The sequence below is a fragment of the Leuresthes tenuis genome, unplaced genomic scaffold, assembly GCF_036924035.1.
Source record: "Leuresthes tenuis unplaced genomic scaffold, fLeuTen1.0.hap1 SCAF_9, whole genome shotgun sequence".
Lineage (NCBI taxonomy): Eukaryota > Metazoa > Chordata > Actinopteri > Atheriniformes > Atherinopsidae > Leuresthes > Leuresthes tenuis.
The window spans coordinates 1679838-1703859 of NW_027325363.1; the positions used below are offsets into that span (position 1 = coordinate 1679838).

At 42.7% G+C, this 24022-nt stretch overlaps 1 protein-coding gene across 1 annotated transcript; it reads left to right on the forward strand.

The window, feature by feature from the left end:
- Positions 1 to 2434: 2434 nt before the first annotated feature.
- On the forward strand, positions 2435 to 23891 carry il15l (interleukin 15, like). Its single transcript, XM_072392914.1, has 4 exons — positions 2435 to 2630; positions 14674 to 14721; positions 16607 to 16747; positions 23784 to 23891. The coding sequence occupies exons 1-4, from the start codon at positions 2496 to 2498 to the stop codon at positions 23889 to 23891; spliced, it is 432 nt and encodes a 143-aa protein (XP_072249015.1). The 5' UTR covers positions 2435 to 2495.
- The last annotated feature ends 131 nt before the right edge of the window (positions 23892 to 24022 follow it).

A 24022-nucleotide genomic window follows, 5' to 3' on the forward strand; every position in this document is an offset into this window, starting at 1 on the left:
AAGGTAAATTAACAGATTTGGATTTAGCAGATGTGTCGTTGGATGAATAGAGAATATTTTGAGCCTATTTCTGTACTTTGTTCACCATGTTTTGCGAGCAGTAGCTGCAGGGATGTAGGGACTGTTGTGGGGGTATGCAGAATAGTTCAGACTGAACCAAATGTCATCTCAGTTAAACATTAAAAAATGTTCTGTATTTAACTTTTTATTTTCTTGATCAAACTTTGAAAAAAATTGTTGTTCTAATTTATTCATATCCAATCATTTCAGGCCTGTAACACATTTTAAAATAGGCTGAGACGGGGGCAGTTTAGTGGGATTTTAACCCTGATCTGGTCCTAAATCAGCCTCCATCACAGAGTCTCTGAGCAGCAAAGATGTTCAGAGGAGCTCCAGTTTGTGTTTAAAACAATGTTCCTCAGAGAAAGACTGGAAGGGATCTGCATATTTAGCAAATCACTCAATTTAGCAAGTGCTTAAGCAACATGAGGTTAGTTCAGTTAAACAACAGCGATCCAATCAGTGGGAATCAGGCGTCATTACTCTGGATTTTCTGGCTCTCAGTCTGGATTTGATTTATCTTTCTGGTTTTGAAGTGAAGTGGAAACACAAGCACTATGTTGCTGTTTATAACAGCTGTTGTGGTGTGATTTATGACCATTAAAAAGAAAGGAATATCTAATTATGCTATTTGAAGCAGACATATTCATCATTTCAAAGACAGACTACAGTCATTATGCATCTAAATCAGCCTCCATGACAGTCTGAGCAGCAAAGATGTTCAGAGGAGCTCCAGTTTGTGTTTAAAACAAAGTTCCTGAGAGAAAGACTGGAAGGGATCTGCATATTTCTGCCTCTACAGAGCAGAATATCATGAAAGCATTCAGGGAACCTGGAGGAGTTTCAGTGTAAAGGACGAGGGAGTGTTGGCAGAAGGAAACATTACAAAGTGGGATGTGCTGCAGGTCTCTTTAGTTTTTCAGCTGATTTGTATTTTATTTCCTTTTGTTGTCCAGCTATAATATATCTTTAATGATCATTTAAGCTGCAGCAACATCATTTCTTGATAATTTCTTCTTGACTTGAACTGAACTGACTCCAGTCTGGTCCGTGAACCGCCTTAAAGATGTTGATAAGAAGGTTTTTATTGATCAATTGCACAAGATAAGACCCATAAATCAGTGAAGTTTATTACTGAACATTTGGACTGAACTGAGGGTGAGAGGTAAATTGTTTTATGGATGACCTCTATCAACCGAAGGAAGGTGAAAAAGTCATAAAAGTATATTTTTAAACCACGAACTTGTTCCAGAACCAAATGTTCCCGGTAGCTCGTCCAGCTGTGAGTCCAGCTGTGAATCAAAGTCTGTTTTTCTGTGAAAAACAACAGGAGTAGGAAACAGAAATGGCCGTTTCACAAACCATAACTATGAGATAACGGTGTAAAAATGCTGGTTTAACATGGAGTTACAACATAAAGGAAGACTGAGGGTGTGGATGACTGCAGTCAAGGCCACGAGACGTCTTTGGACTGGAGGAAGAAGGAAGCTCAGAGTAGGTGAACAAAGAAGGAAGCAAAAGGAGGGAAAACTTGATTCATTGATTTGAAGTTGATGGATGGATGTGTGCTGCTCTGCTTTCAGTAAATGCAGTTAAATGCAAACCAGACTGAGCCTCTGTTATCAGCGAGAGGATGCTGAGTAACTCTCTGTCACTCGCTTGTTGTTCTTTGATAAGAACCTTATTTGGACAGCTCTATAGTGCCTGACTAAATGAGATTAACGAGGTGTATGGCTTTTCCTTCACTGAACGCCAACATCCAGAATCTGAGGGCCGTGCTTCGAAGGAAACCGAGACGCTGAAATCAAAAGTTCGAGGCTGAAGGAAATTGTTGAGAAGTGACGTAACTGAAGGCAAACCCCCGTACTCCCGGGAGGAGGAGCAGGAGGAATGGGAGGAGCGAGCAGGGGGAGGTTGCAGCAGCAGAAAAAGAAAAGTGACAGTGGAATGAGAGTGAAAATGAGAGCGGTTGTCTGCTGCTGCACACTGAGTGCACGAGTCCCACGTGCACGGGGGAGGCATCAGCTGCCATGCGTCTGCTTCTCAAACGAATTAACTGGAACTCAAGGATAATTAGTGGTTTCTCTCATGGATTTTAGTTTTCTCCCTCCGGGATTCAGCTTCTTATTTCCCTCTGGAGGTTCTGAAGTTGAACTTTTTGATGACTTTTGCAGCCACTTTGGCGTATTTCGATGAGAATAAACTGATCTGCTTTGTCTTTTGTCCAGCTGTGGCTGAAGAACCCCTCAGTTGGTCTGGATCTGGCACCTTGCAGGATTACAGAACCATGCAGATGTGAAGCTTCACACCCGGACCTCTGATTGTGCAAACCTCCCAGCCCTCGTGCCGTTTCACACGAGCTATGAGCCGTGGACGCTGCTGAGGATGTCTGCAAAGGATAATGTGACACAGATGATGGTTTTGCTGCTCGTGCCATGCTGAGAGGGGGGTCAGCTCTCGTGAGTGTGGTTGTGTTTTCTGTGTGCCTCCTCGCGGTTCCACTGCAAAAACCCTGCTCCCAAGACATCATCCTGCGAGTGAAGCTGCTCCGGGACAAAGCCGCTGCTGAGGTACGAGTTTTAATCATCGCTTTGGTTCTTATTGAGTGTTGTTGTGCTTCTTAATCTGAAAGACACGCAGAAGCAGTAGCAGTAACATGATATCTTTGGAGAAGCTAAAACATAATTCCTTAACACAGCAAAAAAAAACCGACTTTAACTCCTGGAGAGACATCAGTTTATAGTTAAGATCAAGTGGAAAGTTGAGACTTTTACATTATTTATTGAACAAAACACAGAAGCGGTGAGTGAAAAACTAAGTGAACCCTCATTGCTTCCACAGTAAAAAGCAGCCAGGAGCTGCTGATCAATGCTCTGATTAACTGATCCTCAGTCAGTGTGAGCAGCTCTATAAAAGCAGGAGTTCTGTCAGTTTAACACGATGCCAAGGAGGAAAGACACCAGCAATGATCTCAGAGAAGCAGCTGCTGCTGCCCATCAGTCTGGGAAGGGTTATAAGGCCATTTCCAGACTATCTGGAGTCCATCATTCTACAGAGAGAAAGATTATTCACAAGTGGAAAACATTCAGGACAGCTGTCAATCTTCCCAGGAGTGGACGTCCCAGCAAGTTCACCCCAAGGTGAAGAAGCCCAGAGCTACATCTCAGACTCTACAGGCCTCAGTTAGCATGTTAAAGGTTAAAGGTCACCCCAAGGTGAAGAAGCCCAGAGCTACATCTCAGACTCTACAGGCCTCAGTTAGCATGCTAAAGGTTAAAGGTCACCCCAAGGTGAAGAAGCCCAGAGCTACATCTCAGACCCTACAGGCCTCAGTTAGCATGCTAAAGGTTAAAGGTCACCCCAAGGTGAAAAAGCCCAGAGCTACATCTCAGACTCTACAGGCCTCAGTTAGCATGCTAAAGGTTAAAGGTCACCCCAAGGTGAAGAAGCCCAGAGCTACATCTCAGACTCTACAGGCCTCAGTTAGCATGTTAAAGGTTAAAGGTCACCCCAAGGTGAAAAAGCCCAGAGCTACATCTCAGACTCTACAGGCCTCAGTTAGCATGCTAAAGGTCACCCCAAGGTGAAGAAGCCCAGAGCTACATCTCAGACTCTACAGGCCTCAGTTAGCATGCTAAAGGTTAAAGGTCACCCCAAGGTGAAGAAGCCCAGAGCTACATCTCAGACTCTACAGGCCTCAGTTAGCATGTTAAAGGTTAAAGGTCACCCCAAGGTGAAGAAGCCCAGAGCTACATCTCAGACTCTACAGGCCTCAGTTAGCATGTTAAAGGTTAAAGGTCACCCCAAGGTGAAAAAGCCCAGAGCTACATCTCAGACTCTACAGGCCTCAGTTAGCATGCTAAAGGTCACCCCAAGGTGAAGAAGCCCAGAGCTACATCTCAGACTCTACAGGCCTCAGTTAGCATGCTAAAGGTTAAAGGTCACCCCAAGGTGAAGAAGCCCAGAGCTACATCTCAGACTCTACAGGCCTCAGTTAGCATGCTAAAGGTTAAAGGTCACCCCAAGGTGAAGAAGCCCAGAGCTACATCTCAGACTCTACAGGCCTCAGTTAGCATGTTAAAGGTTAAAGGTCACCCCAAGGTGAAAAAGCCCAGAGCTACATCTCAGACTCTACAGGCCTCAGTTAGCATGTTAAAGGTTAAAGGTCACCCCAAGGTGAAAAAGCCCAGAGCTACATCTCAGACTCTACAGGCCTCAGTTAGCATGTTAAAGGTTAAAGGTCACCCCAAGGTGAAAAAGCCCAGAGCTACATCTCAGACTCTACAGGCCTCAGTTAGCATGTTAAAGGTTAAAGGTCATGACAGCACAGTTAGAAAAAGACTGAACAAGGACGGCTTGTTTGGAAGGGCTGCAGGAGAAAGCCTCTTCTCTCTAAAAAGAACATGGCAGCACAAGTTTCCTGTTTCCAGATGGGAACACTTTATTAAGAGCGCTCTCCACAACACTGAAGTTTTACTGAACTAATTCTTTATTGTTCTGCCTCAACTCAGATAAAAATCACCTCGACTGTATTTATTTAGTATAACAAAGTGCTTTTGAAAAAAAATACTTACAGAAGCAGTATTCATGAAGTACTAATATAGTTTAAACAGCAGGTAAATGTAAAAGTTAAGACCGTCAGATGATGTGAGTGAAGCTCTCCCTCCTGATTTACTTAGCGATATTTTAGAAACCACAGTTTGTCACAGCGTGAGCACAAGCCGGACTCAAAAGCAGACTGAATAGGACACAAAGGGAAAAGGTTTATTAACTTTGGCGGTGGCTCAGTCGGATCCAGGCACTGTTGGATTCTGCAGGTGGAGGGTCAGAGCGATCCTCCGTAATGTAGCTGAATAATCCAAAGGGAGTGAAAAGTCCTTATTTATGAGATGGAGGAATGAGGGAAGAGCGCTTTGGATCCGAGGCGAGCAGGTCGGCTGTAGATGATGGCTGGCTGGGACGTCCAGGATAAGGTGAGGCAGGTGCAGGGAAACCAGGACGAGCAGGTGAGACAGGTGCAGGGAAACCAGGACGAGCAGGTGAGGCAGGTGCAGGGAAACCAGGACGAGCAGGTGAGACAGGTGCAGGGAAACCAGGACGAGGGAAGAGCAGGTGAGACAGGTGCAGGGAAACCAGGACGAGCAGGTGAGGCAGGTGCAAGGAAACCAGGACGAGCAGGTGAGGCAGGTGCAGGGAAACCAGGACGAGCAGGTGAGACAGGTGCAGGGAAACCAGGACGAGCAGGTGAGGCAGGTGCAAGGAAACCAGGACGAGCAGGTGAGGCAGGTGCAGGGAAACCAGGACAAGCAGGTGAGACAGGTGCAGGGAAACCAGGACGAGCAGGTGAGACAGGTGCAGGGAAACCAGGACGAGGGAAGAGCAGGTGAGACAGGTGCAGGGAAACCAGGAAGAGCAGGTGAGGCAGGTGCAGGGAAACCAGGACGAGCAGGTGAGGCAGGTGCAGGGAAACCAGGACGAGCAGGTGAGACAGGTGCAGGGAAACCAGGACGAGCAGGTGAGACAGGTGCAGGGAAACCAGGACGAGGGAAGAGCAGGTGAGACAGGTGCAGGGAAACCAGAACGAGCAGGTGAGGCAGGTGCAGGGAAACCAGGACGAGGGAAGAGCAGGTGAGACAGGTGCAGGGAAACCAGAACGAGCAGGTGAGGCAGGTGCAGGGAAACCAGGACGAGGGAAGAGCAGGTGAGGCAGGTGCAGGGAAACCAGGACGAGCAGGTGAGACAGGTGCAGGGAAACCAGGACGAGCAGGTGAGACAGGTGCAGGGAAACCAGAACGAGCAGGTGAGACAGGTGCAGGGAAACCAGGACGAGGGAAGAGCAGGTGAGACAGGTGCAGGGAAACCAGGAAGAGCAGGTGAGGCAGATGCAGGGAAACCAGGACGAGCAGGTGAGGCAGGTGCAGGGAAACCAGGACGAGCAGGTGAGACAGGTGCAGGGAAACCAGGACGAGCAGGTGAGACAGGTGCAGGGAAACCAGGACGAGGGAAGAGCAGGTGAGACAGGTGCAGGGAAACCAGGACGAGCAGGTGAGGCAGGTGCAGGGAAACCAGGACGAGGGAAGAGCAGGTGAGACAGGTGCAGGGAAACCAGGACGAGGGAGGAGCAGGCGAGGCAGGTAGACGCCAGAGGAAAAGGGAGTTGTCAGAGACACTTGGAGAATTATACGAAGAATCATATAGAGACCGATTTACCACTCAGTGGGAGGATCTGTCATGGACTGGCTGCTCCTGCAGCTCCTATCAGGAACAGGTGTGGTGGAGGAGCAATGCAGGCTCCGCCCACCTCAGACCCAGAACCCAGCCACAGCCAAGCATGAGAGAGCAGATGGATGGATTATCAGTTGATTTAAAACAACCTTTTCAATGATCTTTGAGACAAAAATCAGGTTGGAGATTGGTCTGTAACTGGCTAAAACGAAGAGTTGGCTTTTTCAGGAATGGTTGAAAGACAGCAGCTTAAAGGCCTTTGATTCAGACCCAGCTGATGAAGACAAGCTGATCTGTTTGAGGCCAAAGGCACTGATAAGGGGTGGAACATCTTTAACTTGCTGATGGTTGAGGAACCCTGACTGTTTGCATTCATTCGGTCAGACTGAGGGGACAGAAACGGTCTCAATAATGCCTTTTGTTACTTTCTAATGTCATAGCAACAGACTTTAGGATTATGCCCACTGCTGCATTAGAAAATGGGTTTTATCTCTAATTGATAAAATTCTATCAGGGAAAAACCCATAAAGCCATTACAGCTCAGTGCAGAGGGAATAAGGACGATTGAGCAGATTTAGGGGGTCGCTGCTTCTTTTTCTAGTACAGCACCGATAAAAAGGCTGCAGCACTGTTAACCATACAGCCCAGGTGTGTAACGTGGGTAAGTTGCAGGAATTCAAGTTACACAATCCAACATGAAGGGACAAGAACAGAAGCTTAGAAAGACACCAATGTGGCAGAGGACAAAGAAAAACCCCAAGACAGGATTAAAACACTGATCAGGAGAAAGTGTTTCTTAACTGCAGCCCCAAACGGCCTCTGCAGGCCCCTTTAATGACCCATTCATTTGAGTCAGGTGTGTTGAAGCAGGGCGCCTCTAACATATTGCGAGGAAGGCAGTGGCCCCCAGGGCCAGCGTTGAGGGACATGAGGACCAAACCCCAAAACAGAGATCAGAAAACCCAGAGACGATGACAGCAACGGTTGGAAAACAGCTATTCTTAGAGCCAATGTGTAGTTTTAAGGCAAATATGTTTCTGTATTTATCAGACGCTTTTATCCAAAGCGACTTACAAATGAAGATATAACAGCTTTATAAAAAGCTAACAATAAGCTACATAGAAGGAACCCAGGAGTCCGACTCTGTCAGAGGGGACAGAGTAGAGATAGGGTGCAGGCATAGAAGGAAGTGCAGAAAGATAAAGTGCAGAGATAGAGGGGGGAGGGAAGTACAAGGTAAGTGCTGGGATAGGAGATGCTCTCTGAAGAGCTGGGTTTTCAGGAGCTTCTTGAAGATAGACAGGGACGCCCCTGTTCTGGTAGCGCTCGGTAGGTCATTCCACCATCGTGGGACGACACATGAACAGAGTTTGGATTGTCTTAGGCGTGGTGTAGGAGCTGCTAGACGACAATCCTGGGACCAACGGAGGGACCCAGTTGGGACAGAAGCCTTTACAAGAGCCTTCAAGTAGATGGAGCCGTTCCATTAAGCTCTTTGTAGCTAACATCAGGGACTTGGATCTGATGCTAAGGGCAGCCAGAGGAGCTCAATGAACAGAGGGGGGGCGTGTTCTTTTAGGCTGATCCAAGACCAGACGCACCGCCGCGTTCTGGACCATCTGCAGAGGTTTCACAGGCTGGAGACCAGTTAGGAAACCAGTTAGGAAACCAGTTAGGAGACCAGTTAGGAGACCAGTTAGGAAACCAGTTAGGAGACCAGTTAGGAAACCAGTTAGGAGACCAGTTAGGAGACCAGTTAGGAAACCAGTTAGGAGACCAGTTAGGAAACCAGTTAGGAGACCAGTTAGGAAACCAGTTAGGAGACCAGTTAGGAAACCAGTTAGGAAACCAGTTAGAAGACCAGTTAGGAAACCAGTTAGGAGACCAGTTAGGAGAGCAGTTAGGAGGCCAGTTAGGAAGCCAATTAGGAGACCAGTTAGGAGACCAGTTAGGAAAGTAGTTAGGAAACCAGTTAGGAGACAAGTTAGGAGACCAGTTAGGAAACCAGTTAGGAGACCAGTTAGGAAACCAGTTAGGAAACCAGTTAGGAGAGCGTTGCAGGAGTCAAGGTGGGAGATGACCATGGCCTGCACCATGTTGGGTTCGGTAATACCCAAAAAGAAAGCCACACTACAACTTATCCAGTTCATATCCCACTAAAAACCTCATAAATCTCACACAGAAAACGACAGCTGAGACATCGGAGGAGGAGTTCTTGCTCACAGGATAATGTGAATGTGTAAGAAAATGCCGGTAATGAGCTGTGAATGTTCCATATCCATAGCTCCATATCTGCACCGATGCATCCTCCCTGTTGACCCGTGCACCGTACAGCTGATGGTGCGCTGCTTTTGGTGCAGTTTGCAGAGCTAAAACTTCCAACAAAATGGCTTCATTGTTCTGTATGTGGACAGGGGTGGAGAGTTAAACTCAGCCCATGTTTCCGGATCTGCAGCCTGGTCCAACAACAGGGAGCACAAGGAATATTAACGAATATCAACGAATATTAACGAATATCAACGAATATTAACGAATATCGACGAATATTAACGAATATTAACGAATATTAACGAATATCAAGGAATATCAAGGAATATCCACGAATATTAACGAATATCAACGAATATTAACGAATATCAACGAATATCAACGAATATTAACGAATATCGACGAATATTAACGAATATCAACGAATATTAACGAATATCAACGAATATCAATGAATATTAACGAATATTAACGAATATTAACGAATGTCAACGAATATCAACGAATATTATCGAATATTAACGAATATTAACGGTGAAGCTGCGGCGGTACAAACGGACCGAAAATTCAATTTAGGCACCAAAGAAACTTTAATACTTCAGTGGTGCTGCAGTTAAACAATATTGACTGATATTTAAAGAATAAACTGTCCTTATAGCACTAATAAACTGTCCTTATAGCACTGATAAAACACATAATATTGTGATTTAAATGTGAGGTAAAGTCAAACCATTATTGAAGCAGTTTGGTTTTTGTACAGTTTTCAAAGCTTTTTACCTCCTATTTTGAATGTAATTCCATCACCAAAAATCTCAGATTTGTGGGTTCTTGCTGTGTTTCTGGGGTTTTAGTTTGGTCTGATTTATTCTTTGCCTTTTAGTCTCTGTGCAACGCTCAGGTTCAGTTGCTCTTGATTTGGTTCTGTTCTGTTGGAGTTCAGGTTGTGTCTGTTTTAGTTTGCAGCCTCTGTGTAAGACGTGTTGTTTCCGCTCTTTGGTTTAGTTTGGACACCCCTGGATGTTGGCCTTCCTCTTCTTAATCACTCACCTGCTGCCTCTGCTCACCTCGGCCCTTTTCTACTCCGTTGCCATCTCTTCCCTCTTGTTTTTCTTTCTTTTGGCTCTTTAGACTTCCTGTTCTTCCTGTTCTTCCTCATTTATTTGATTAAAACATCTTCCTACCATCATTCATTTGTCTCTGAACATTTCCCTGCTTCCTCTACAATGGATCACAGCAATGTTTCTTTCTCATTTTTAATTGAAATCGCTATAATGTCGTTAACATGAAGGCTTTTGGGCTCGATAATTGTGGGCCAGCCACCCGTCATGCTTCAGAGAACTATGCATTTGAGCTGAGAAAGATGACATCTATTTATTTTTCATGCTGTCCAGAAGGATGTTTAAAGTAATGGATTTGAATAGGACGTGTGGTTCGTTTTGGGAGTTTAGCCGAGGGGGCAGAAGTCAGCAACTAGTGATCTGAAAAAAGTACATTTTGATGCAATCCATGTTGTTTCTGAGACTTAAACGTAGCCAAGAGGTCTGTTCTGTGTAAAACAGCAACAGAAACAACAAAAGCAAGATAATATATAAGGAAAAAGTGCCAAAAACAACAAGAAAATTACATGTAACAGTAAAATCACTTATTAAATGTGAGTCACCATTGAAAACCTGTGGCATTGTGTTAGTTTACGGCGTTATTTTCATGTTCAGCAGTACAAAAACCAGCAGAATTCATATTCAATAGATGAAATTCATCATGTCGAATGTTTTTACTGTAATTTACTGTAATTTTTTACCATATCAACCACCTGGAGGTGAAAGAAGAAATGTCAGGGCGGCATTTATCTTCTCAGGAACCTGAATGTGTGCAAATATTATTATTATATATCTGAAAAAGGGAAATTTTGATGCAAATCCATGTTGTTTTTGAGACTTAAACGTAGCCAAGAGGTCTGTTCTGTGTAAAACAGCAACAGAAACAAAAAAGCAAGATAATATATAAGGAAAAAGTGCCAAAAACAACAATAAAATCACATGTAACAGTAAAATCACTTATTAAATGTGATCAACATTGAAAACCTGTGGCATTGTGTTAGTTTACGGCGTTATTTTCATGTTCAGTAGTACAAAAACCAGCAGAATTCCTATTCAATAGATGAAATTCATCATGTCGAATCTTTTTACTGTAATTTACTGTAATTTTTTACCATATCAACCACCTGGAGGTGAAAGAAGAAATGTCAGGACGGCATTTATCTTCTCAGGAACCTGAATGTGTGCAAATATTATTATTATATATCTGAAAAAGGGAAATTTTGATGCAAATCCATGTTGTTTTTGAGACTTAAACGTAGCCAAGAGGTCTGTTCTGTGTAAAACAGCAACAGAAACAACAAAAGCAAGATAATATATAAGGAAAAAGTGCCAAAAACAACAAGAAAATTACATGTAACAGTAAAATCACTTATTAAATGTGAGTCACCATTGAAAACCTGTGGCATTGTGTTAGTTTACGGCGTTATTTTCATGTTCAGTAGTACAAAAACCAGCAGAATTCATATTCAATAGATGAAATTCATCATGTCGAATCTTTTTACTGTAATTTACTGTAATTTTTTACCAACCACCTGGAGGTGAAAGAAGAAATGTCAGGGCGGCATTTATCTTCTCAGGAACCTGAATGTGTGCAAATATTATTATTATATATCTGAAAAAGGGAAATTTTGATGCAAATCCATGTTGTTTTTGAGACTTAAACGTAGCCAAGAGGTCTGTTCTATGTAAAACAGCAACAGAAACAACAAAAGCAAGATAATATATAAGGAAAAAGTGCCAAAAACAACAAGAAAATTACATGTAACAGTAAAATCACTTATTAAATGTGATCAACATTGAAAACCTGTGGCATTGTGTTAGTTTACGGCGTTATTTTCATGTTCAGTAGTAGAAAAACCAGCAGAATTCCTATTCAATAGATGAAATTCATCATGTCGAATCTTTTTACTGTAATTTACTGTAATTTTTTACCATATCAACCACCTGGAGGTGAAAGAAGAAATGTCAGGGCGGCATTTATCTTCTCAGGAACCTGAATGTGTGCAAATATTATTATTATATATCTGAAAAAGGGAAATTTTGATGCAAATCCATGTTGTTTTTGAGACTTAAACGTAGCCAAGAGGTCTGTTCTGTGTAAAACAGCAACAGAAACAACAAAAGCAAGATAATATATAAGGAAAAAGTGCCAAAAACAACAAGAAAATTACATGTAACAGTAAAATCACTTATTAAATGTGAGTCACCATTGAAAACCTGTGGCATTGTGTTAGTTTACGGCGTTATTTTCATGTTCAGTAGTACAAAAACCAGCAGAATTCATATTCAATAGATGAAATTCATCATGTCGAATCTTTTTACTGTAATTTACTGTAATTTTTTACCAACCACCTGGAGGTGAAAGAAGAAATGTCAGGGCGGCATTTATCTTCTCAGGAACCTGAATGTGTGCAAATATTATTATTATATATCTGAAAAAGGGAAATTTTGATGCAAATCCATGTTGTTTTTGAGACTTAAACGTAGCCAAGAGGTCTGTTCTATGTAAAACAGCAACAGAAACAACAAAAGCAAGATAATATATAAGGAAAAAGTGCCAAAAACAACAAGAAAATTACATGTAACAGTAAAATCACTTATTAAATGTGATCAACATTGAAAACCTGTGGCATTGTGTTAGTTTACGGCGTTATTTTCATGTTCAGTAGTAGAAAAACCAGCAGAATTCCTATTCAATAGATGAAATTCATCATGTCGAATATTTTTACTGTAATTTACTGTAATTTTTTACCATATCAACCACCTGGAGGTGAAAGAAGAAATGTCAGGGCGGCATTTATCTTCTCAGGAACCTGAATGTGTGCAAATATTATTATTATATATCTGAAAAAGGGAAATTTTGATGCAAATCCATGTTGTTTTTGAGACTTAAACGTAGCCAAGAGGTCTGTTCTGTGTAAAACAGCAACAGAAACAACAAAAGGAAGATAATATATAAGGAAAAAGTGCCAAAAACAACAAGAAAATGACATGTAACAGTAAAATCACTTATTAAATGTGAGTCACCATTGAAAACCTGTGGCATTGTGTTAGTTTACGGCGTTATTTTCATGTTCAGCAGTACAAAAACCAGCAGAATTCCTATTCAATAGATGAAATTCATCATGTCGAATCTTTTTACTGTAATTTACTGTAATTTTTTACCAACCACCTGGAGGTGAAAGAAGAAATGTCAGGGCGGCATTTATCTTCTCAGGAACCTGAATGTGTGCAAATATTATTATTATATATCTGAAAAAGGGAAATTTTGATGCAAATCCATGTTGTTTTTGAGACTTAAACGTAGCCAAGAGGTCTGTTCTATGTAAAACAGCAACAGAAACAACAAAAGCAAGATAATATATAAGGAAAAAGTGCCAAAAACAACAAGAAAATTACATGTAACAGTAAAATCACTTATTAAATGTGATCAACATTGAAAACCTGTGGCATTGTGTTAGTTTACGGCGTTATTTTCATGTTCAGTAGTAGAAAAACCAGCAGAATTCCTATTCAATAGATGAAATTCATCATGTCGAATATTTTTACTGTAATTTACTGTAATTTTTTACCATATCAACCACCTGGAGGTGAAAGAAGAAATGTCAGGGCGGCATTTATCTTCTCAGGAACCTGAATGTGTGCAAATATTATTATTATATATCTGAAAAAGGGAAATTTTGATGCAAATCCATGTTGTTTTTGAGACTTAAACGTAGCCAAGAGGTCTGTTCTGTGTAAAACAGCAACAGAAACAACAAAAGCAAGATAATATATAAGGAAAAAGTGCCAAAAACAACAAGAAAATTACATGTAACAGTAAAATCACTTATTAAATGTGAGTCACCATTGAAAACCTGTGGCATTGTGTTAGTTTACGGCGTTATTTTCATGTTCAGTAGTACAAAAACCAGCAGAATTCATATTCAATAGATGAAATTCATCATGTCGAATCTTTTTACTGTAATTTACTGTAATTTTTTACCAACCACCTGGAGGTGAAAGAAGAAATGTCAGGGCGGCATTTATCTTCTCAGGAACCTGAATGTGTGCAAATATTATTATTATATATCTGAAAAAGGGAAATTTTGATGCAAATCCATGTTGTTTTTGAGACTTAAACGTAGCCAAGAGGTCTGTTCTATGTAAAACAGCAACAGAAACAACAAAAGCAAGATAATATATAAGGAAAAAGTGCCAAAAACAACAAGAAAATTACATGTAACAGTAAAATCACTTATTAAATGTGATCAACATTGAAAACCTGTGGCATTGTGTTAGTTTACGGCGTTATTTTCATGTTCAGTAGTAGAAAAACCAGCAGAATTCCTATTCAATAGATGAAATTCATCATGTCGAATATTTTTACTGTAATTTACTGTAATTTTTTACCATATCAACCACCTGGAGGTGAAAGAAGAAATGTCAGGGCGGCATTTATCTTCTCAGGAACCTGAATGTGTGCAAATATTATTATTATATATCTGAAAAAGGGAAATTTTGATGCAAATCCATGTTGTTTTTGAGACTTAAACGTAGCCAAGAGGTCTGTTCTGTGTAAAACAGCAACAGAAACAACAAAAGGAAGATAATATATAAGGAAAAAGTGCCAAAAACAACAAGAAAATGACATGTAACAGTAAAATCACTTATTAAATGTGAGTCACCATTGAAAACCTGTGGCATTGTGTTAGTTTACGGCGTTATTTTCATGTTCAGCAGTACAAAAACCAGCAGAATTCCTATTCAATAGATGAAATTCATCATGTCGAATCTTTTTACTGTAATTTACTGTCATTTTTTACCATATCAACCACCTGGAAGTGAAAGAAGAAATATCAGGGCGGCATTTATCTTCTCAGGAACCTGAATGTGTGCAAATATTAATGCTAGATGTAAAAGTTTGATGTAGAAGTAACACTCACACAGTGCAGACATGTGAAAAAGTGTTGTCCCTGAGCCTGGATCCCAGGCAGCTGCTGATTAGCATCATCTGCGGAGCTAACTTTGCGTTTGTCCACAGAGGCTGATGGACTGCAGACTCTACACTCCCACCATTCAGGACTATGAGGTGAGTGTGTTTTCACTTATCCACAGATTATCTCCTCTCTATTATCTGCAGTTTACACACTCACGGGCAAAGGAGCAAAGCTCGCCAGCTGCTTTATCCCCTCAATAAAACTACAAAGTGTGCACGTTCAGGCAGGCAAACCGAGGCGATGAAGTTTGAAGGCAGTTTAGTCAAGTATTCAGCTTAAGGGTGAAATGCATCCGAACACGTGCCTCGAAAGGATGAATGATGAAAGCCTTTAACAGCCTGGGAGGGTGGGCCGCAGCTTTGAACTTCCTGCTTGCTGGTGTGATGAAGCTCATATTCCTCAATGGGAAGCTGGACAGCGGCCAAATGTGCTCCAGGACTCGAGCGAGTTCCAGCTCATATTAGATGGAGTTGCGACAGAATAACTCTGCAGCCTGTTGTCTCAAAATATGGATCTGATTGTAGGATTTCTATGCAATAGCTTAGCTGTTCGGGTTACATGCTGCCATTCCGACATTGGCCTCCAATTGTCGGAATGGCGACACTTAATTTTTTATTAAACGTCCCGCCATTCCGACACTTTTTTCCTCCTATGGTCGGTATGGCGGTATGTTTTTTTTTTTTTTTTAACATACCGCCATTCCGACAGTTCCTTTTAATAGCCTATTTACCTAAAACATTTTACACTAATGAAGGCTGATATGCCGGCGCGCGTATTTGCGCCGGCATATCAGCCTCGCAAACAAACTTTAATAATCTATTATCAAAATCCCCTGAAATGTCAAATATAAAAATACAGATATTAATGTAACTCTGGCTGAAACTGATTAAGCAGAAATACAGTGTCAGTGAGCTGTCAGCAGCCAGCAGGAGCGGAGCTCTCCACAGAGCCCATGCGTCTTTTGCCCGCTGTCATCATATGCAAAAGTAATAATTGCAATTACAGATATCACGGCTACTGCACAGGACACAGTTGCGAGCACTCTGCCTTGCCTTGCCAATAGGAGAGGAGAGAAATGACAGCATAGAACGTATAAAACACAACAAAATGCAGTAAAAACGTTTATTCATGTTATTCACGTGATTTATGAGTAATCGCTCCAATCGCGCGGATGGGCTTTGCGCATTTGGCACAAACACACAGCTTTATACAGCCTGTTGATATCTTAAGGACCTAACTGGTCACACCTGGGAGTAAATGTCATGTAGAGATTGTTTTTACAGCTGAACATATAGCTTTCATCCACAAACCAACGTGGGAGAGCCCGAAGACGCATGTGCCAGACGCACATAGGCATGCGTAAAACCGATTTTGACCACTTCATGCTGTTTAGTTGCTTTCTTTTAGTTAACTTTCGTTTCTTTTGGATTCTTGTGCGTGTTATGGAGCCGTTTCGGTCCATGTTTGTAAGCCTTTTTTTCCTGGATTAGTTGAAAGTTGAAACAAGTGGCATTGGAGTGTGTGATTAAAAACCACCGCGGTCTGCTTCTCCTCCTCCAGTTGCCCAGACTTTGTGTCTTTAATAACGCTTATCTGTAAACATGTGTTAAACATTTAAATTGCATGAACAGAAAGAAGGGACTCACCTGGGACGTTTGAATGTTGGAATGGGTGTTGCCACCCAGCTGTTCGAAAGCAGACAAGGCCTGTCTGTTGTAGCATTGTGACATTTATTTATGGTCAATAAAAAGTCTAACAGAGCTGATATGGTTCCTTCACTCTTGGAGCTCAGATCTGTTGAGTGCGGTTCTGGTTATTTATTTTATATGAGACCAGAGAGGGTTGGATACAGAAAAGTATCCAAGTATCTGTCATAAATTTGTGTTTTCCTTGATTCAAGCTGTTAGCAACACTTAGCCGGTGATGCTAAAAGAGAATGTGCCGTCACACCCTTTTCTCTTTCTCCACCTCCACCAGAACTGCCCCGTCTCCACCCTGAAATGTTATGCAGCTGAAATCCAAGTCCTCACCGAGGAGCTGGAGCTCAGCGGCCTCAAACGCTTTTTAACCAGGAAAGTGAATGTCCAGCTGAAGAAACTGGCGTCGCTGATCAACCAGGTGAGCAGGAAGCAACACACATCTGTACCAACAATTCCTCTTTCTCTGTTTCTCTTTGTGAAAGGACATTCAATTCAGTTTTATTTATAAAGCGCCAGATTACAACAATTATCATCTCAAGGAACTTAAGTAATAAAGTCCAATTCAAGCCAATTGGAATTCAATTCATTGTAATCAGAATCCAATTAATTCATATGGAGCCAATTCAAAAATAATATCCGAGCTAAGGAAACCAACAGATTGGACCGAAACTTGTCTTCAGTCCAATCTCCCGTCCTGAGCCTGAGGGACTGTGGAAAGGAACGACTCCCTTTAACAGGAAGAAACCTCTGGCAGAACCAGAACCAGGAAGAAACCTCTGGCAGAACCAGAACCAGGAAGAAACCTCTGGCAGAACCAGAACCAGGAAGAAACCTCTGGCAGAACCAGAACCAGGAAGGAACCTCTGGCAGAACCAGAACCAGGAGGAAACCTCTGGCAGAACCAGAACCAGGAAGAAACCTCTGGCAGAACCAGGAAGAAACCTCTGGCAGAACCAGAACCAGGAAGGGTGTCCATCCGAAAAGAGGGAAAAGAGGGGGGAAAAACACCATAACACCATTCAAAGGATACCTGCTGGAACAGGGAAACACAAGTTAATAACCACAATAATGTCACATGGACATAAAATCAATTGAGAAATTAAACGGGGGGAAAAAGAGAGCAATTGACATGATTCTGAATCTTCGGTGGGTAACTCTAGATTAGCTGTACACGCTTCATGAGTCCAAAAAATGAGCTGCCTCAGAGCGAGGGAGAAGTTGAACTTGGGGGAAACCTCCTCCCGAGACCAAGAGGATCTGGCTGAAGGGGACTCAGGGGAAGCTACGACACATAAACAAGAAAAGGCTCTAAGAAACACTACGTTTTCAAGCGTGACAACACGTGAGATCCAGCAGTACCTGTTCGATGTTTGGACTAAAATGCAGTCCTACGTCTCAGATTCAGGCTCAGACTCGTGCTCTTTTTGTGTTGGAACAGCCTCGACCTTTAGCTTCAGTCTCTCTGGGTCTTTGGGGAGCTGAGAAGGGTCAACTCACAACAAAAAACACATTTATAACGGGATAACTTTTCAATCACTGTGACGTGTGAGTGAAAAGTTGCAGAGCAGAAGTTTGACACCTTAATATTTAAGGCAGCAATACATGATTTTAACACTGCAAATAATCCAGAAAACCATGGGACCTTCAAACAGATAACACAGTGTAATATATCACAAGTTTCTGCATGTTAACCAGGAACTAAGCAGCTGTAAGATTATCTTCCAGCTTCCAAGGTGCCCTGAAAGGCTCAGACAACATCAGGTCGGCTGAACAATCGATTGCTTAAAAATGTCTTTAGGAGTCAGAATTTTGGAGACTTTTGGAATCTGGAGACTCTGGAAACTGTGAAACTGGAGACTCTGGAAACTATGGAACTGGAGACTCTGGAAACTGTGGAACTGGAGACTCTGGAAACTGTGGAACTGGAGACTCTGGAAACTGTGGAATTTGGAGACTCTGGAAACTGTGGAAACCGGAGACTCTGGAAACTGTGGAACTGGAGACTCTGGAAACTGTGGAATCTGGAGACTCTGGAAATTGTGGAAACTGGAGACTCTGGAAACTGTGGAACTGGAGACTCTGGAAACTGTGGAACTGGAGACTCTGGAAACTGTGGAACTGGAGACTCTGGAAACTATGGAACTGGAGACTCTGGAAACTGTGGAACTGGAGACTCTGGAAACTATGGAACTGGAGACTCTGGAAACTGTGGAACTGGAGACTCTGGAAACTGTGGAACTGGAGACTCTGGAAACTGTGGAATTTGGAGACTCTGGAAACTGTGGAAACCGGAGACTCTGGAAACTGTGGAACTGGAGACTCTGGAAACTGTGGAATCTGGAGACTCTGGAAATTGTGGAAACTGGAGACTCTGGAAACTGTGGAACTGGAGACTCTGGAAACTGTGGAACTGGAGACTCTGGAAACTGTGGAACTGGAGACTCTGGAAACTATGGAATCTGGAGACTCTGGCAACTGTGGAATCTGGAGACTCTGGAAACTGTGGAACTGGAGACTCTGGAAACGATGGAACTGGAGACTCTGGAAACTATGGAACTGGAGACTCTGGAAATTATGGAACTGGAGACTCTGGAAACTGTGGAAACCGGAGACTCTGGAAACTGTGGAATCTGGAGACTCTGGAAACTGTGAAACTGGAGACTCTGGAAACTATGGAACTGGAGACTCTGGAAACTGTGGAAACCGGAGACTCTGGAAACTGTGGAATCTGGAGACTCTGGAAACTGTGAAACTGGAGACTCTGGAAACTATGGAACTGGAGACTCTGGAAACTATGGAACTGGAGACTCTGGAAACTGTGGAAACCGGAGACTGTGGAAACTGTGGAACTGGAGACTCTGGAAACTGTGGAATCTGGAGACTCTGGAAACTGTGGAACTGGAGACTCTGGAAACTATGGAACTGGAGACTCTGGAAACTGTGGAACTGGAGACTCTGGAAACTGTGGAATCTGGAGACTCTGGAAACTATGGAACTGGAGACTCTGGAAACTGTGAAACTGGAGACTCTGGAAACTGTGAAACTGGAGACTCTGGAAACTGGAGACTCTGGAAAGATCATCTTCCAGCTTCCCTGGTGCCCTGAAAGGCTCAGACAACATCAGGTCGGCTGAACAATTGACTGCTTAAAAATGCCTTCAGGAGTCAGAATTTGGGGGGTTTTATCAAGATTAAATTGGTTCTGAAACTCGACATGCACTGAAATGCTGCACTGACACGGCGCCATGTTCAGAGCTGCATCCGTGACTGTTTAGCCTGTAATTACTTGCAGAAGGTGCCAGTTTTAACCATGTAGGATCATGCAGCTCTATTGAAGTGCTGCTTTGAATATTACTTGTTCTGTCCTGAATGGAAACAGTGACTCAGCTCAACTTCTTAATGACTACATTATTATTTTCCCATTGGCATTCTTGGTGTGAACAGCCGGCACATGCTATGGTTTTATCGAGCACATTTCAGCAGCAGCAGTTTGAAAATCTCACTTGAACTCATAAACGATCACTTTTATCGTTGAAAATCGGTCTGATTTCCCATGACTGACTCTAAATTACACGATGGGGGTAAGCTTATTTAAATTAGACACACACCACACAGCTGCAATTCACTTTTTCATGAGTCACGCAGGAAACGCTGCTTTTCTAAACGGTTATAATCTGTAAAAGAGGGGGCAGAGAGTGGGGAACACATGTAGTTTAGAGGCCCCAGCCTGTGCCAGCTGTGTCGGGAAACGACTGTTCCTCAGCACATGGGACGCCTGCTCCAACAGTTGGGCTGAAAGGGCTCTAGTTTGTGTCTTTTATCTTCTTGTTGTTATTTTGAAGCTTTGAATTCCAAAACGTGAGTAAAGTTGAATGAATGTTGCTCAACCTTGTTTGGTATCGTCTGGCCTGCAGGGATTAAACTGGTGTGACTCACCAGCTGTTTCCAGTCTTCCCAGATTTTACGTCATATCCCAGATAACATGCAATATCCCTGTAATATGGAGACTCTGGAATCTGGAGACTCTGGAAACTGTGGAATTTGGAGACTCTGGAAACTGTCAAACTGGAGACTCTGGAAACTATGGAACTGGAGACTCTGGAAACTGTGGAAACCGGAGACTCTGGAAACTGTGGAATCTGGAGACTCTGGAAACTGTGAAACTGGAGACTCTGGAAACTGTGAAACTGGAGACTCTGGAAACTGTGGAAACCGGAGACTCTGGAAACTGTGAAACTGGAGACTCTGGAAACTGTGGAACTGGAGACTCTGGAAATTGTGGAAACCAGAGACTGTGGAAACTGTGGAATCTCGAGACTCTGGAAACTGTAGAATCTGGAGACTCTGGAAACTGTGGAACTGGAGACTCTGGAAACTATGGAACTGGAGACTCTGGAAACTGTGGAAATCTGGAGACTCTGGAAACTGTGGATCTGGAGACTCTGGAAACTGTGGAATCTGGAGACTCTGGAAACTATGGAACTGGAGACTCTGGAAACTATGGAACTGGAGACCCTGGAAACTGTGGAATCTGGAGACTCTGGAAACTGTGGAATCTGGAGACTCTGGAAACTATGGAACTGGAGACTCTGGAAACTATGGAACTGGAGACCCTGGAAACTGTGGAATCTGGAGACTCTGGAAACTGTGGAATCTGGAGACTCTGGAAACTATGGAACTGGAGACTCTGGAAACTATGGAACTGGAGACTCTGGAAACTGTGGAATCTGGAGACTCTGGAAACTATGGAACTGGAGACTCTGGAAACTATGGAACTGGAGACTCTGGAAACTGTGGAATCTGGAGACTCTGGAAACTATGGAACTGGAGACTCTGGAAACTATGGAACTGGAGACTCTGGAAACTGTGGAATCTCGAGACTCTGGAAACTGTGGAACTGGAGACTCTGGAAACTGTGGAATCTGGAGACTCTGGAAACTATGGAACTGGAGACTCTGGAAACTGTAGAATCTGGAGACTGGAGACTCTTTTTGGCTATTATCTTAGATCATGAGGATCTAAAAATCAAATGTAAGTGGAACCTCACGGCGCTGAGTATCAACAGAACACAATGAATTTCAAGCTTCTAGATTCTGATGGTTCAGAGTTCGTGTTCAGAGGAGGATGTTCACATATCAGTCAAAGTTCTACGTCCATCTGCAGAAACCTCCTACTTCATCTGCAAAACACTCAGAGGAAGCAAGTGGTTAAACAATATGAGGTCAGTTCATTAACCAATTGACCTGACATGGACCACCGAAAAAGCACAGCAACGTCTCCACCTTCTGCGCAGGATGAGGAGAGCCGGTCTCAGCATGCGCTGTAGAACCACCAGACTCAGCAACAGCTTCTCCCCACAGGCCATCAGACTGCTGAACTCACTCCTGAGGGCATGACCTTATGACCTAAATGGACTCTTGAAACACTGACAGTCTAGAATGTATCCCCACAGGGCCTTCTGCTGCTTGTTATATGTTACCGTTTACTGATATCAACTGCACTTTATGGTCTAGTGTAAGTCTCAATACAGTTATGTCTTAGTTGTATGTCAAATTTTAACTCATTTGGAGTTTGATAAACGAAATTTCAGTCTGCTTGCAATGTACTGTTGCAAAGCTTGATTGACAATAAAGTTCGCTTTGACTTTGATTTAAGATACACCGATCCAGTCAGTGGGAATCAGGCGTCATTACTCAGGATTATCTGGCTCTCAGTCTGGATTTGATTTATCTTTCGTCCACTTCTCTGGGCTCGGAGGCGTCTGGGATGGACCGTCACACGGTGGAAACGTGTGCTGTGGTCAGACCCATCAGTATTCCACATCTTTGTTGGAAGAAATGGAGCAAAGAGCAAAAGCAGCATCCAGCCTGCTGTCAGCAACCAGTCCCTGCAGCCAGGCTCTGTGATGGTATGGGGTTGGATCAGGGGGCAAAGCTCATTTCCACTTCTGTGACGGCAGCATTAATGCAGAAAAGCTCACTGAGATTTTACAGCAACATATGCTGCCTTCAAGGCCACATCTTTTCCTGGGACGTCCCAGCATTGTTCAAGCAGACCATGGAAAACCACATTCTGCCACAGTCCAAAGGCCTGGCTGAGGAAGAAGAGGTACGGGTGCTGGACTGGCTGCCTGCAGTCCTGACCTGTCCCCAGCAGAGAAACAACCACCCCCCCGCACTGCTGCACACCTTAAGACCTGTTTAAGGAGGAATGGGACAAAATAACAGCTGGAACTCTGCATCACCTGGTTTCCTCAGAGTCAGAGCGGCTTTAACGGCAGAAGGAAACAAAGTGTTTGGTCATTATTTGGTATATTTGGTCATTATTTGGTATATTTGATCATTATTTGGTATATTTGATCATTATTTGGTGTAATTCGGTCATTATTTGGTATATTTTGATCATTATTTGGTGTAATTTGGTCATTATTTGGTATATTTCGGACATTATTTGGTGTAATTTGGTCATTATTTGGTATATTTTGATCATTATTTGGTGTAATTTGGTCATTATTTGGTGTAATTCGGTCATTATTTGGTATATTTTGATCATTATTTGGTGTAATTTGGTCATTATTTGGTGTAATTCGGTCATTATTTGGTATATTTGATCATTATTTGGTATATTTGGTCATTATTTGATATATTTGATCATTATTTGGTGTAATTCGGTCATTATTTGGTATATTTTCATCATTATTTGGTGTAATTTGGTCATTATTTGGTGTAATTCGGTCATTATTTGGTATATTTTGATCATTATTTGGTGTAATTCGGTCATTATTTGGTGTAATTCGGACATTATTTGGTGTAATTTGGTCATTATTGGTATTCAGACCTGTTTGCAGGAAGAATGGGACAAAATAACAGCTGGAACTCTGTATTAAAACAACATCCTGGGAGACAAATGAGTCATCAAACTTTAAAACGGACTGTGAGGAACAAGCTCACACATCTCCTGTGGAATTGGGCAACTCTTGTGAGGCAAGATGGCAGCAATAAAAATGAAAAATGTGTTGGTGAACCATGAAACATCCCAGCAACAGCGTGAAGGCTGTTATTTAATTTCAGTTTATGGTGGGATTTGTGGATCTTTTGCACTTTGGATTCCATTGTTTTCTGGTTTGGATTCTTGGGTTTTGAGTGTTTGGTTGAAATAATTTGCCTGGTCTTGATTTGCTTCTTCGTGGTCGTTTCTATGGTTTCATTATTTCCCAGTTTTACTCACATTCACACTGCAGGTCTTAATGCTCGATTCTGATTTATTGACCGGCATCAGACTCCCGTAGGAACAGCCTAGGACCCTAAAGACGTGATTATCGGCGTAAATGTGGATGCTGCACACGTCAGCTCTGAACTGAGGGCTGGATCAGGACCTCTGATGTTCTGCTCCATCAGGATCTGTTAATGTCAGCATGTATCTGTGACATGTCTGTGTTTCTGTCTCTCTCCACAGAAGGAATCAGAGTGTCGTCAGTGTGAACTTTTCACGGAGAACAACGTGACAACATTCCTCGCAGATCTCCTGTCGACGCTCAACATGGTGAACTCGCAGTATTGTTGAAGGACTTCTCGTGGAAACTTCGTGGCCTGCTTTTCTCTTTGGGAACATTTGACGCCTGAGCATCTCAGTGGTGTTCAATCACAGCTGGAAGGATAATATGGAGGTGTGCAAAGGAGGGAACAGAGCGCCTG